The 15,351-nt window shown below is 40.6% G+C and overlaps 1 protein-coding gene across 1 annotated transcript; it reads right to left on the bottom strand.

The window, feature by feature from the left end:
- Nucleotides 1-3,062: 3,062 nt before the first annotated feature.
- Nucleotides 3,063-7,513, bottom strand: phf13 (PHD finger protein 13). The gene is made up of 5 exons (XM_037679231.1): nt 7,103-7,513; nt 6,254-6,355; nt 4,082-4,261; nt 3,547-3,979; nt 3,063-3,463 (listed from the first exon to the last, which is right to left on the bottom strand). The coding sequence occupies exons 1-5, from the start codon at nt 7,145-7,147 to the stop codon at nt 3,231-3,233; spliced, it is 993 nt and encodes a 330-aa protein (XP_037535159.1). The 5' UTR covers nt 7,148-7,513; the 3' UTR covers nt 3,063-3,230.
- Between the last annotated feature and the right edge of the window lie 7,838 nt (nt 7,514-15,351).

Here is a 15,351-nt window from a genome sequence, read left to right as displayed (position 1 = left end):
GGTTACTTCACACGCTGTTTGACCTCTGCTTGAACGACTTCCTCAGCAGAACAGTATACGCAAAACGCTAAACTGCTGATGAGCAATCAAGTGTGGTAGCACTTAAAGATTTTAATTTCAGCAGCACAGTAAAGCTCTCATTTAGGCCTATTTAATTAGATTTTACTCCCTATCTGATTGGTCCATCTGTCGGCAGATGGATTGTGCAATAACAAAGAGATAGTTTCCTTTTAAGTTTTTTTTTGGGAAGAACTGTGTAATGAACTGCGGGGAACCCTTAACGTTATTAGGAGCACTAAAGTAGGTTATAAGCTCAATTTTATAACTTGTAAAGGTTATATTTTGCACTAAATGTTATGTATATCAGACATATGAGGCTACTTATTAAAATGGTGCTGATCACTTTAATTGTTGCCGTTTGCTTGTAGTAGAATGAAAAAGAGGGAGGATGTTGTGTTGGAGTCACTACTGCAGCAGCCATTTTGCACTTTCTTTAGTATTTGTCTTGTATTTGTGAAGTGTTTGGTCAAATCATCTGGTTCCTTCTGCCACCATGAGGCGGAGCGTCTTCTCCCTGGTTTTACATTCCAAACTGACTCATTTAATATTGTACGACTTAAAAAAGAGCCTCCGCTCTGCCTTGTAAAGATAATAAATGTGGACTAAGAACAGACGCATCATTTGATTATTGCTCGCCGCCTCAAAGACGGGACGATGATGTTTTTACCATGTCTGTGTTTGTCAGTTTGCAAAATGTCTTATGAACCTCTGGGTGGATTTGAATTAAACTTAATCATAGGATAAACTTCTAAAACTAAATAACTCTTGGAGTCAAGCCGATTCAAGATGGCCTTCACAGCCAGCAGCCTTTAAAAAAATGGCTGTAGTTCCATCGTTACGTTTGTGGAGCTAAAAGGTTTGGTGCGATAGTAGCCGAGAGTCCTTCACAACACATTCCAAGTGTCGCTCATTGAAAAGTCTTGAGCATTTAGAATTTCTTTCACACTTGTTTGTTAGCAAAATATCTCCTGAACCAGAACTACGGGACAGATTTGAATTGAACTTTTCGATGATGATCATCTACAGCTGATTAACTTTTGAACACCATCCAGATATTGAGCTAAATTTTGACGTGGTAGTAGCTGAGCATCCGTCATAACACACTCTTGAGTGTTTCTTACGTTATCATAAAAATTGCAAATAAGTTTTTTTTTAAGGTTTGACCAAATCGTTTACACTCCCAGTTCTTAACATTAAGGTGACATGCACGTCTTCAAGGAATTAATTTCAAAACGGTTTTCTGTCTGCAAATGAAGTGATTAAAAAAAATCTAAATCAGGGTAAAATGGTACCTCTTTATTTACAATAGTTTACAGTAGTTTCACAGAAACAGTTTGCAACACAGCACAGACGATGCCTTCTCAGTAAGGGGATCGGACAGCCAGGACCAGAACAAACAGGCTTATCACAATGAGCACTGGTAACTTGAACCCAGTCGTATCTTAAGACGCACGCTGCAACGTTTGGATTTTGTGCCTGTAGACGTCTTCACTCTTTAAGACAAACATCCTGAGGACTTAAATAGTTTTTAATATTTTGAAACTTCATAAAAACACAACCTTGCTGATTGCTGGAACAAACTAACATTTGTAAATATCACAAGAGTGCACAAAAAGCTCAATTTTTTTTTTAACTCTAGGAAAGTCTTGTGTTTATAAACTAAAATATTCATTGTGGTTGTCGGCTGTTTCCTGGTCAGGTCCTTTGTTCTGCTTTGTAAAACCCCATTCTGGACTAAGATCTGTCTACAGTATGGCTTTTTATATAATAATCAGAAACAATAATCACTCTACACAGACAGCAGATGGCACAAGACTCGTGAAGCTTCATTTTCTTAAATCAGAATCGGAACAAAAATAACATTCCCATTAAACTCGCTTCTTATGGAAGTGAATACTGCTCTGAAAATAACACAAGATACAGAACTCTGATCCTCCGGAGATCAACGTTTAAACCAAAGAGCTCAGATGAAACGATTTGTGGCACCACATGTGCCTCCAACACTCTCACATGCATATTTTCACCTGGACTCTTAGGAAAAATCTCTCTTCCAGACACAACTCCAGCTACGATCATTTCCTTTGGTTATTATTTAAACCACCCCGTACAGAAATATATTTGTCTATGAACATTGTGTCGTCACATCGAGTCTGTTAATGATGGGGAATTAAAAATATTTATGAACAAAACTGCCCAATACTATCATGAAATGCAGCAAGGTTATATTGAACCGAAGAAAGTGAAAATACAGTTTTACCTGATTCTTCTAAGTTTCTTGTTTTTTATGTTTGATTATAGTTTCTTGGAAAAAGAAAGAACCATGAACACTGTTAGAACACTGAAAAACAGGTGAAAGCTGCAGTCGACTAACATCTGGATGGTGAGGCTGGAAGACAAGATTGTAAAGTGGAGGGGAAGTGAACAAGTGATTGGTTCAGATGAATGGGACTCAGAACCACAATGATATTCTTTCACGTTTTAAATAACATAAAAGAACAGATGAAGCAAATGCAGACTTTAGCCTTTTATCCTACATCTTTGTTCTACTGGATTATACCTCAGCTTAATACGATAGCACCATCTGAAGCGATAAACACAAGGCTTTATCTTGTTTACTTATTTTAAACAGCTAGTTATGTAACATTTATAGAGGCATCCTACAGGAAACGTATCCAGTTCGATCAGAATAGATTTACATGTTTCTGTGACAAAAAGTCATATATATGTAAAATAAAAATAAAAACGTGAGAAAAAAGTGCAAACCATCTTTCCCATCAATCCCAGCATGCACCATTAGTGGGTGGCAGTGAGGGTTTTCTCTACATATGGCAGTTCAAATGTTTCCAGTGTAGCAAATCTCTTAACAGTAGCAGTCTGCTGCTTTCCATGTCATTACAGACAAATACCCCTTCAGTGATTGCCTTACGCACAAAGTCTATAGGAAACAGAAACAAACCCTAGTACATCTAAAACAGCACTCAAACCGTTTCCAAACGAGATAAAGGTTTGGGTCAGGTCCACCAAAGTGTTTTTAGAAAACGTGGGTTCATGGCTGACCATGAAAAACGGAGACTTAAGGGTCCTGAATTTAAGGAGGGGTCGGTCTAACAGGTGGAGGATGAACAGATGCAACGGGAGGAGGGTTAAAAGTTTGTGGTTCCACCCAGAAGTCAGTCTAGCAGGTGTTTGCGTGAGCCTACACGCGAGCGGTGGGACCGACGGGCATCCGGGGGTCCGTGAATGTCCCGGCAGCTTTGGCACACGTATGTCTCTGGCACATGGCTCTTGCGGATCTTGGCACACGACAGGTGGATCCAGGTGTTGCACTTGTTACATTCAATCATGGCTCGGCCCGCGAAAGGCTTCATGCAGAAACACGTCACCAGGTCCCACGAGTCGTCATCTGAGGAGACAGGTTACAGTCGGGCGTTGCTTTAAATGGCAAACATTTTGTTTTCAGCGTGTTGTGGCACAGAAAGAGCTTACCTGAGTCTACCATTATGTCTTCATCTTCTCCAGATCCGTCTTCGTCTCTGAACACCACTTGTTTCCCCTGGCGAAACACGGTTCGGCTTCCTGAAAAGCCCTCCACTTTCTGAACCTTTATGACACCTTCTTCGAGGTCTCGACCATCCCAGTGTCTGCTCTCCTCCCTGGCTTCCTCCTTTGGCTCCTCCTTGCATGGAGAAGGGCTGGGCAGGCACTGGGGGTGGAGGGGAATGCTGAGATCATCTTCAGGCTCTTCTTTGATCATCCGGATGCCCAAGGAAAGTGGAGACTCCACCTCTGGTTCTTCCGAGTCGCTCTGCTGTGGCCTGTTTTCCTCACCAGTCTGATGCTCCTTTTCCTTTCTCCTCTTCTTCTTCTTCAGCTTCTCGGCTTTCCTGTGGTCATCTGGATGCAGACTTGTGATTGTGAGCTGCAGAGCAAACAAGGTGCGAATATCAAAACGACAACGAAGGTTAATCTCATTTCTGTGCACATAGCATGCATTTAATTATACGGTCTCAGTTCAGCTTACTTCTCTTTTGGGGAGAGTGGACAGCATGGGTCCAGGTTGTGGACGTTTCCTGCTTCTGTCTTGAGGGATCTTTGTTGGACGCGTGGGGCAGGAGGTTGGGGGTCCTGGGGTCCAGCCATCACTGTCAGCGGTGCTGCCTGTGCTGTTGGGTGGACTGGAGCTGCTGCGCAGTGGAGAGTCCTGGATATGTACATGAAGGTGCAGAAAACAGTGAGGCTCTCCTGTCCCAGTTGGAAGTTAGAAAGCAAACAGAGCTATCAAAGGTGTGGGTAACTTTCCTGGAACAACATACAACCTGGAGTGTCTGTGCCCAAAAACAGAGACAAGGTGGGATTTTATGTTTTAAGCCGAGAGACAGAATGTTTCTAACAAAAACTACTAGAAATATTTTCAGCCACGTTGAGTGTACAACATGTTAATAAGCATAAAGACGAATGTGTAAAAAATATTAATTTGATCAAGACTTAAGGAGCAAAAACAGCTGGTAAAGTGGTTATAAAAACTAGAGATGGATCAGTTTTTTAGCTGATCAATTTTAACATTAATATGTCAGGCCTGCAGCACGGTGGCACAACTGGTAGAGCTGCTGCCTCTCAGCGAGCAGGTCCTTGGTTCAAACCCCGGTCCAGGGGCCTTCTGGGTGGAGTTTGCATGTTCTCTCCGTGCATGCGTGGGTTTTCTCCGGGTACTCTGGTTTCCTCCCACAGACCAAAAACATGCATGTTAGGTTGGTTGGTAACTCTAAATTGTCCCTAGGTGTGAATGAGAGAGTGAATGGTTGTTTGTCTCGTTTGTCTCCATGTGTCCCTGTGATGGACTTGCAACCCGTCCAGGGTGTACCCCGCCCCTCACACAGTGAATGCTGGACATGGGCACCGGTGACCCCCGTGACCCAAAATGGAATAAGCGGGTAAAGATAATAGATGCATGTCAGGCCTGTGCATACTCCATTACCAAGTAGGAAAAGGAAGAAGCAGCAGCAGCAGCTGCAACAACCAACTGTAATTGTAGGCCACAATTAGGTTTTTGAAAGTGATTTTATTTAATTGTACGTTATTTTAAACATTGATAAATATGTTTATTAAAGTTAAGCATCTAGTGTTATAATTTGTAAGTTGAAAAATATATCCATCCATCATCTTTTACCCACTTCTTTCATTTTGGGTCACGGGGGTCACCGGTGCCTATGTCCAGCAATCACTGCGAGGGGCGGGGTACACCCTGGACGGGTTGCAAGTCCATCACAGGGACACATAGAGACAAACGAGACAAACAACCATTCACTCTCTCACTCACACCTAGGGACAATTTAGAGTTACCAATCAGCTGAACATACATAGTTTTAGTCTGTGGGAGGAAACCGGAGCACCCGGAGAAAACCCACGCATGCACGGAGAGAACACGAAAACTCCACCCAGAAAGGCCCCCGGACTGGGATTTGAACCTGGGACCCTCTTACTGAAAGGCAACAGCTCTACCAGTTGTGCCTAGCAAAGAACTACAGCAGAACAATTTAAAAAGTCTTTAGTTAGAAAGCCAACAGTAACGATAAATAAGGGAAGTCTGAGATTGTCATCATTGCATGTTCCCATACAATGGCAAAATCAGTTCTCTGCATTTAACCCATCACACGTGAGATACACCCAGGTGGAGCAGTGGGCAGCTATGTGAGCGCCTGGGGAGCAATTAGGGATTAGGCGTCTTGCTCAGAGACACCACGACATGTGGGAATGGCTGGGAGTTGAACCACGACTTTCTGGTCCCAGGTCGGCTGCCCTGCCTGTACCCCATCTCGGCCCTTAAATAAAAACAAACTAACTAAATATTTATAATAATAATGATATTTATAAATAGATAAAACGACTATTCAGAAATTGTCAACCCTTCAAACCAAAGTATAGAAAGAGTAAATCTGTATCCTTACTTTGATCTGTGTATAATCAGTGTTGCTCATGTAACTGTGACTGATGCTGGATTGTCATTAAGCACAAACACTGCAATACAAACATTGCGTTTAATTGTTTTTCTCTTTAAGGATGCACCTGAATATTTTCATCTTGCGGTTCGCATGTGAAAATTGAGTATGTTTACAAGGTATAACATGTAGATGCAGACGTTAGAAACGAAAATTGTAAATTGGCAAATGTTTTCAAGTAAAACGCCTGTCCGTACCTCTTGCGGGTATGGGATGTATCCGGCGTAGGCCAACACAAAAGTGCAAAACTTGTTAAAATCCTCCACCGTCCTCCTCCTCCTGTACGGCGGACTGAAGCTCTGTAAGCACAAACGTGTCGTGAATAAAAAACAAAACATGGCGAAGACGTTAACGACACACTTTCTCTGCAAAATGACACAGAGTTGGCTCGACGTCATATACGAAGATTCACCCAAAAAAATGACGACTAGCACAAAAGAAAGTTATTGTGAGGAAACACCACACGTTACAAACCACAGACGATCGGTTAGCCAGAGCGGCTAGTAGGCGTCAACAGCCAAGAAGCGACTAGCTAACGCTAAGCGGCTAGTGTCAAAATAAAACGGCTGTCAACGACACCGTTGACGCCGAACAGCAAGTACACACTACCCAATAGACTCCAAGAGATAGTAAAAGCACCACTGTATACCGACTGTTAGCTGACTATAAGAGCGAATGCGAGTGTTAGCCAGTATTTCTGTTAGCATGCTCCGTTATGGTGATGGAATGTGTCCCCGATGAAACTCGAGGGCTAGCAAACATTAGCATTGCACTAAACGCTCCTGTCTCAAGTAACAAAAACGACTGTTTACAAACTAGGACGTGATTTTTTTTTGTAACGGTGCAAAACTGCATCGCGACGTCAACACGTCCAGGAGTTTAAGCGAGTGTAGTTAACTTCTTATTACAACATTAGCTAAACATGCTAACAGCAACACGGCTCGTGTCGAGCGGTGACATCGATCGACTTGATGTCCGCTAAAGACGCTACACGACAGCAAATAAATCATAGTGAAGGAGTTATATTAAGAGTAAAAAGCACTCACCTCCGACTGAAACGCATGAGATGTCGATGGTTTTATGTCACCCATCTTAACGGAGTTCCCGACCACCTGACGTGTGGTCGATACCCCGAAAGGCTAACAGAAGCGGGCTGCTCGATGGGACCGTAAACAAACACCGCTTATGTATTTAGCTTTCTGCTCGCTAGATGTCCACCGCTAACTGTACGTCTAGCTCGAAGCAACAGTGTCCACTCCGGCTGCCATCACGAACATTACCTCTGCTGGCACGAGTTTGCCAACCAGTCGAGACGAAGCTGCAAAACGTGACAGCTGAAAGTGAGCAGTCGTTACTACGATGTATCCACCGAGCTGTCCAGTAAAACCACTGTAGATCCAGTTTACTGTTCACTTCCACAGTTCACTTCGGCTGTCAGTCACCTGCCCCCTTCTTCTTTTCCCACCCCCCTTTCTTCTTTCTTATTCTGTGTTTAAATGTGTGCAGTGGTGACACTTCTATGTGAAACACTGCCCCCTACAGGTAAAACGTAAAATTATCCTCTGGGGTTTAAAGCTTCAGCTTGGCGTGCATTTTAAATTTCCCTTTGCTTTTCAAGATTAGTAGAACCTCATGAACCTGATGAATAAAACTTTTTTTTTCAGCAATAAGGATTTAAAAATATGAACATATTTTATTTAAACTTTAAACCTTGTCCCCCTGACAGCTGGCCTAAAACTAATGTCTTCATCATTTGAAGGAAGCATCTAAGAGGTTAACAAAGTCCATGCTCAATAATCCAGGTATACAATCCAACATTTTCAGGATTGTATACCTGGATTATTGAGCATGGACTTTGTTGTTTTCAACCAGTTTGCCAAGACTGTCAATAAGGAAGAGGGAGGGCAATGGAGGAGGTACCAAAGAGACCATCTTAACACAAGCAGAACTGGTTTGTTCCACTTTGGAGTAAGCTGTTGGGGAAAGAATCAGTTTTGTTGTGTGTTTCCTTGACTGATGAAGCCTTCTGGATTGAAAGCGAAACGTTTCAGCACAAAAAAAAAAGAAGAAAGTTTCCAGATGACCTGACTAAAAATGTTGCATCTCAGAGTTTTTTTCATTCAACCTTTATTTAGACAGGTAAATCCCATTGAGCCTCGAGGACTCATTTACAAGAGAGACCTGATTTCAACAAAGAACGATGACAACAACGGACAACAATAGACAGCCACAAAAAGGCATACAGAATTTTTCTTTTTTAACTAATAATTTGGCAAAAAAAAGTAACAAAAACCAGCTAGATTCTAAGGCAAATGTAAAAAACTAAAAACAGGAACATGTCTGCATTGGTCCCTGCCAGGAGTCCAACAGATTCTTAAAGCCACTTAGAGAGGTCAAGGTCGAGAGCTTCAGATCTTTTTGTAAAATATTCCAGGAAACAGGAGCGGAGTAGGAGAAGGTCCTTTTACCTAGTTCAGGCCTCACTGAGGGAACACTGCAGGTAATAATGTCCTGAGAGCGCACGCCGTAGCTGCACTCACGCAGAGACATGTAGGAGGAGATGTATGAAGGCAGCAGACCAAGAAGTGATTTAAAGATGAAAATATACCAGTGAGAGAGTCTGCGTGAAGTTAAAGATGTCCAGTTAACCAGTGAATACAGGGTGAATTGATGGGTACAATAATCACAGCCAGTTATGAATCTTAGTGCACCATGATAGACAGCATCCAACATCTGCAGGGTTCTTGTAGGAGCGTTCATGTAAATAATGTCACCGTAATCAATGGAGAGAAGGAAAGTCACAGATACAAGGTGTTTTCTAGCATTCAGAGTTAGACAGGATCTGTTTCTGAAAAAGAAACCCAGTTTAACTTTCAGTTTCTTTACCAAGTTTTCCACATGGAGCATAAAAGAGAGATGTGAGTCGACCAAGATACCCAAATATTTATAGGAATCAACAAACTCAATGGGGACATCATTTGAGGATAAAATCGGAGGAAGAACTGCTGGGACCAACTTCCTATTTGAAAAAAGCATCCCTTTGGATGGCATTTAGGACAAGTTTGAGGTGGAACAAATCAGACTGGATGATGTTGAATGCAGATTGCAAACGCTTGAAAGACTTAGCAACTGTTTTAGCTCGACAATAAACAACTGTGTCATCAGCATAGAAATGTATGGATGCATCAGGGATGTTTTTACCTACATTATGTATGTAGATTGTAAAGAGGGTGGGTCCTAAGACTGAGCCTTGTGGTACTCCATTGTTGACTGTTAAATAACTGGAGGAAGTACCATTATGTTGAACACATTGCCTCTGGTCTGAAAGATAGTTAGAGAACCAACCAATGGTGTGTTCTGAGAAACCGATTTCTGAGAGTTTATGACACAAGATGTTACGATCCACAGTGTCCAAATCTTTAGACAGGTCTAAGAAAAGTGCAGCACAATAATCCTTAGCATCCAGTGCTTCAACAACATCATTAAGAACCTTCAGTGAAGCAGTCGTAAGCAGGTTATTATTATTTTTCTGAAAAATTAAAGAACCCAATAAATAAATAAAATAACCCAGTTTGGGGTAATTATGGTTTTTTTTTGGGGGGGGGGGGCACCCTGGAATTTTCAGCAGCCCCCACATGGTCACCCCAATTAAAAAAAATTCTGGAGGTCACACTGATACAAATAAAACAGTCCTCTGTTTTTATTTTCAATTTTGCAATCCAAGCAATGTTTTCAAGAAGTAATTACTTGTTGTTTTAAAACAACCTGTTTTAAAATTAGTGCATCAACCAAACTCACTTAGAGAATCAAGAAACAAAGACTATGTTGTACATCAGACAGCTTTTGTAAGTGATTATAATTTATGAAACCTGAAAAACAAGTGGTCATATGTTTTATACTTTACACTCATTCATTTATCAAAGAAGGTCCATAGGTTGTTGATCATTTATCTGATAAACTGGTAAATTTCCAAGATAGGTTAGCGCTTGGAGTATGTGTTGTGAATGACTCTCAACTACTACCACTGCTAAATTATCTCCATATCATCTACAACTGGGCTGACTCCTGAGGTTAATCAGTTGTTGATGTACCGATAATCCCTGAGAGTTTCATTAAAATCCGTCTTGTGATTCATGAAACATTTTTCTAACAGACGCAGTTGACTCCACTATTTCTCAGCAAAACTTTAAAACAGACCTTGCTCGATCAGTTGTATACCGGCATATTTTAGTTATATTTTAAGACCTCTCCAAGAAGGGGTCTCTGCAGGCAAATTCGGAGAAGGGGTCTCTGCAGGCAAATTCGGAAGGCGTATCTGGGCGCTCATATCTGATTGGACTATAGGAAAGTGGGCGTATCTGGGCGGTCATATCTGATTGGACGATAGGAAAATGGGCGTTTCTGGCTGGCCGGATCTGATTGGACGATAGAAAAATGGGCGTGTCGGACGGCCACATCTGATTGGACGATAGAAAAATGGGCGTGTCTGGACGGCCACATCTGATTGGACGATAGAAAAAAAAAGGCTGAACGATAAAATGCCGTAACCATAGACACATTATGTCTAAAAACAAGGCGTTATTGGCAGATTGTGTTAACCACAGGCATATTATGTCTATGGTGTTAACCGGTTCGACATTAGCGGCGTCTCGGTTCGACATCGCTCCAGTATACTGCCGCGGCGTCTCCATAACTTCTTTTTTCGACTCTCTTAACACAGAACTTCCGGTTACATTTCAAAATAAGAGCAACATAACTGGGTAGTGGGGAGAGCTAAATGTTAGGTTTTTTTTTTTAATACCTAGCCATAACATTAAAAAAACAAATTCCATTTTGGTTGTTGAAAAATGTGAACAAAGTTACAATCGATTCATAAAGAAAGAAAAATATTAATGATACTTAAACTGGCCTTGGGACAAAGGAGGTTTCCTTTAACTTCACATTGTCTTGTTCAACCTGCAGTCACTGCAGATGAGTGATTGTCAGTTTCTGTAAGATTTCTGCAACTGGAGCAGGTATTTCTGTTTACTGGTTAACTTCCTCAGCTGTCTCACATTTTAAAGGTCAACCCTACTCCATGTTTCAGTAGAAAACCAGCACATTTAGGAGTCAGTACATAACCAGACTTTTGGCCCTCACAACTGTACCCAGTTGCTTATGCTGCATGATGAGATCAGATTTATCCATATTTTAGAAATTACATTTAGCTTAGTCGACAAAACAATACAAATGAAGACCGTCTTTAAAACCCTCTTGGTTTTGCAGTAAGCAGCCTGACTTCAAACTGACATCTTGGCCAAAGGTAAAATAAAAATCTTTGTGTTCTCAGAAAAGTTGTTTCAGGACCTCCAATAAACTTATGTACACATCAAAGCACACAAGACAGATTCAGGAATTCTCTTTGTTTTCCAGATTTCACATTTTTTTATTACCTTCAAACATACTCAGACAACATTTGATGCATCATTGAATTTTTTTATTGTGTTTATTGGGACATCCATTTTTAGAAGTCATCGTAGCATCTGTTGGAAACACAGAACATAGTACAGTTAGGGTGTTGCTAGTTGTTACTTAATCCTGGATTGGATTTTAAAGTTAATTTTGATATTTTTTTCACAAGGAAAAAAAAAGTTGATTTCCTAAAGTTTAACTATAAATGAAGGAATTTGTGCATTCAGGTAATTTAAAATTAAGTAATTTCTCTAACATCCAACCCATTTTAGCCACTGAGCCATACCAAACACCCATAATCTATTCTTGAATGAATTATTGACTATTATTGACAAATTACAGACTTTTTATTGAATAAGTTATTACTCATTATTGAATCATTGACAATTTACACTCATGTTTGTGTTAACTCATGTTGCAACAAGGTCAGCAACTTTTGACTATTACTATGAACTATGTTAAACTTTGGAGGTGATTTATTTTGAAGGTCAACATCAGATGTTGGTCAAAGTTTCTGAGCAACATCAGATGTTGGTCAACATTGTTGAGCAACATCTTGGGGTCTTCTAGAGTCAGTCTGAAGTGAGAGTGGTTCCTGACATGGCAGAAAGACATAGATATAATTAACAGCTTTTATTTATTTATTTTTCAGCTAATAACAACTATTATTTATTTGTTTTTCATATTTTTCAGTTATACTCAGCTTTTAAATATTTATTTTTCAAGTATTAAGAACTTTTATTTTCAGCTTTTATTTTGAAAAGCAACACCCAGTTGTTGTAAACGTGCACAGTGAGAGCTGCTGGAGCCGAGTGGAGGCTCACTTTACCTCAGTGCGTTACGACAACAACGAGAGAACGGTCGAAACTATCGTGACCTACAATAAACGTACTTCAATAAAATGCATAAGTGAAAACATAACATACTTTATAAGTACAATAAATCATATTTCTTTGTCAAACATCGCAAAGAAACGTTACCTCATCAATAATCCTCGTGACTTTAAGGGTTACTCACAGCCAATCAGTGTTCGCCGCCGACAAACGCCTATTAAATACTGTTAGCCAATCAGTGTTCGCCGCCCATAAACGCCTACTCGCCAGAAACGCCCACTTTTGGTCTGCAGAGACCCCCTTCTCGACCGCCCTTGATTCGTGTTCAAGCATCTTTTTATCCTAAAGGGGGCGGTAGAGAGATAAATGTAACACTCGCTCATTAAAATCCAGCGAAGAAGAACTCACAACAGGAAGTCATTTTTTTAACTTCCGGTTCCTTATTGTTGTTATTATTTTAAGTTTCTGCGGTCATTCCTGTTTTCGCAGTTGGAGTGTTGTTTATTCTGTGAAAGTGTTCAACATGTCGGACACAAGATTGAAGGATTTTAAAATATTTTTGACAGAACACTTCACCACGCTGGCGGTGGAGGTGTTTGCCGAAGTGGAGAACTTGGTGGAGGTGTGCTTCGAGGAAAACAAGCGGCTGCGGTGCATGCTGCACATGGTGCTTGGCCCCGAGATAAAGTTACCCAGAATAGGTTTGTTTTCTTTTAATACATTCATCATCTCCTTAACTCTGCTTCCTGGCTTAACTAAACCTGAGGGTTTGAAGATCATGTCCCCTTGTTAACTCAGAGGGAGCTACAGAATCATGAAACCATGGCACGGTGGGAAAAATACCAGGTTAGTTTTAGTTTAATTCCTATAAAGCCAGTTCCACCACAAAATAGTCTTAAGAGAAACATAATTTACCTAGAATAAAATGAGTATAAGACCACATTTATTTTTCTTAACTCAAACCTGTTTGTTCTTGCAGGCCCATAAAGTCTTGGTTGGCCCAAAATATTTGTGCTGCAAACGTGCTCATTGGAATACACAAGATATCATTAAAAGGCAATCTGTTTAAGGTATATGAAAATTGTAACATCAAACAAAATTTACAGAAGGACAGAAAACATTTAAAGTCACAGCAAACACATAATGATTTTTAATTTATATGTAAAAGAGCAAGTGAAACCAAATGCAGCATGAATATATAAAGCCGTGCAAAATGCACAAACAATCGTAAATCAAATGTACGTGGTCTGTGGTAGTTTTGTGTCTTCCATTATGACTACTGAGTTTACCTGCCTGTGCCCAAAGGTCGGATGTTTTGTAAAATTTTTATTGATATTTGTATTTACATACAACATTGTAACGATATCTGTCATTTTATTTAAACGAACCAGCGTCACAGATACTGTCTTAACAAAATACAGTCTTTCATGACAAAATTGACCTTTCAACAAAAAGGATTTTTAAGCTCAATCATCCAGGTAGATAAATCAGAAAAAAGGTTAAATCGTGTCATCTGGACCAGTTTCTTTAAGGGAGAAACGCTTCGTCTTTCTTCTGAAAGACTTCATCAGTTTGCAGCCTGCCAACCCAGATCTGTCCCATAAATAGCCCCCATCGATGTGTTTCAAGCCAAACTTCTGTTGAATTTCCAGAAACCGGCTTCTAACACATGCAAAAAAGACACAGCCGTCCATTTTTTGCATGTGTTAGAAGCTGGTTTCTGGGTATTCAACAGGAGGTTGGCTTAAAACACATCAGTGGGGGCTATTTATGGGACAGATCAGCGTAGACAGGCCGCACACAGACTGCTGAAGTGTTTCGGATGAAAGACGAAGCGTTTCTCCCTTAAAGAAACTTGTCCAGATGACAGGATTGAACCTTTTTTGTGACCTTTCAACAGTTTAATCTTTTTTTTTTGTGGCAGAACGACTGCTATATTATGAAAATTTTGTACTTTGACAATAATTTTTAGTTTTAATTTATTTCAGATGTTTTTTAGATCCACACAAAGTTTACATTTGTATATTAAGTTACACAAAATGTCTAGTTGGATAACCTATCCTGTGAGAGCATCCTGTGCTCCAGCATCAACGTGTGGCATGGAGGTTGCACAGCTGCAGAAAGAAAAGCTTTGCAGAGAGTGGTGAAGGCTGCACAGAAGATGTTGGAGTCAGCCTCCCCACCATCACAGACATCTACACCTCCAGATGCAGGAAGAGGGCCACCTGCATCATGAAGGACCCCACTCACCCAGCACACACACTTTTTGCCCCACTCCCTTCAGCCAGAAGGTTGAGGAGCATTAAGTGCCGAACCACTAGGCTGAGGAACAGCTTCTACCCTGAAGCTTTTAGACTCATGAATCCCTAGTCAGGATTGTCACTGTGAAAATTACTGTGAAAAAATCATTGTGAAAAAATCACTGTAATGCCACTTGATTGTTGATATGTGCTGCTGACTATCCATGCTGCTGATCTCATGCTGCTGATTTATTTCATGCTGCTGTGTTCATTCGTCCTCATCTGCTCACACAGACTCATGTTCGTGCTGCTGTTGTTTGGCACATTGTTTTGTACTATTGGTGCTTAGTGTATTCTTGTTTAGCATATTTCTTAATTCATGTGTTGGATCTTATTACTGTTTTTCTTTACAATTTGTATTTTTGTTGGATGTAACTGGGACCCCGTGTACATAGTTTCGTTCCACCTCATGTACCACATGTTAATGACAATAAAGAACCTTGAATCCTATGACTTTGGTAGCCGTCATTTGCTTTTGGTGGAATTTCAGGTTGTAAATTTAACCACTCTCTTAGGTCTAAAATGTATGTGATGCTAATGCAATAAATGTTATGGGCAAAATTCAACCAGTCGAAACCTTTCAGTATGCATGAGTTGTTTTTGTAATTTTTTCCTCTTTTTTTTACTAGATGTTACTCAGTACACTGAAGCAACTAGCTGTACCAGGGAGCAGCCTGTGGAGCCAAACTTACGGTCGGACCTTGAAATATC

Source organism: Nematolebias whitei, chromosome 7 (genome assembly GCF_014905685.2).
Source record: "Nematolebias whitei isolate Nwh7 chromosome 7, NemWhi1, whole genome shotgun sequence".
NCBI lineage: Eukaryota > Metazoa > Chordata > Actinopteri > Cyprinodontiformes > Rivulidae > Nematolebias > Nematolebias whitei.
This window is presented reverse-complemented; position numbering and strand designations above follow the sequence as displayed.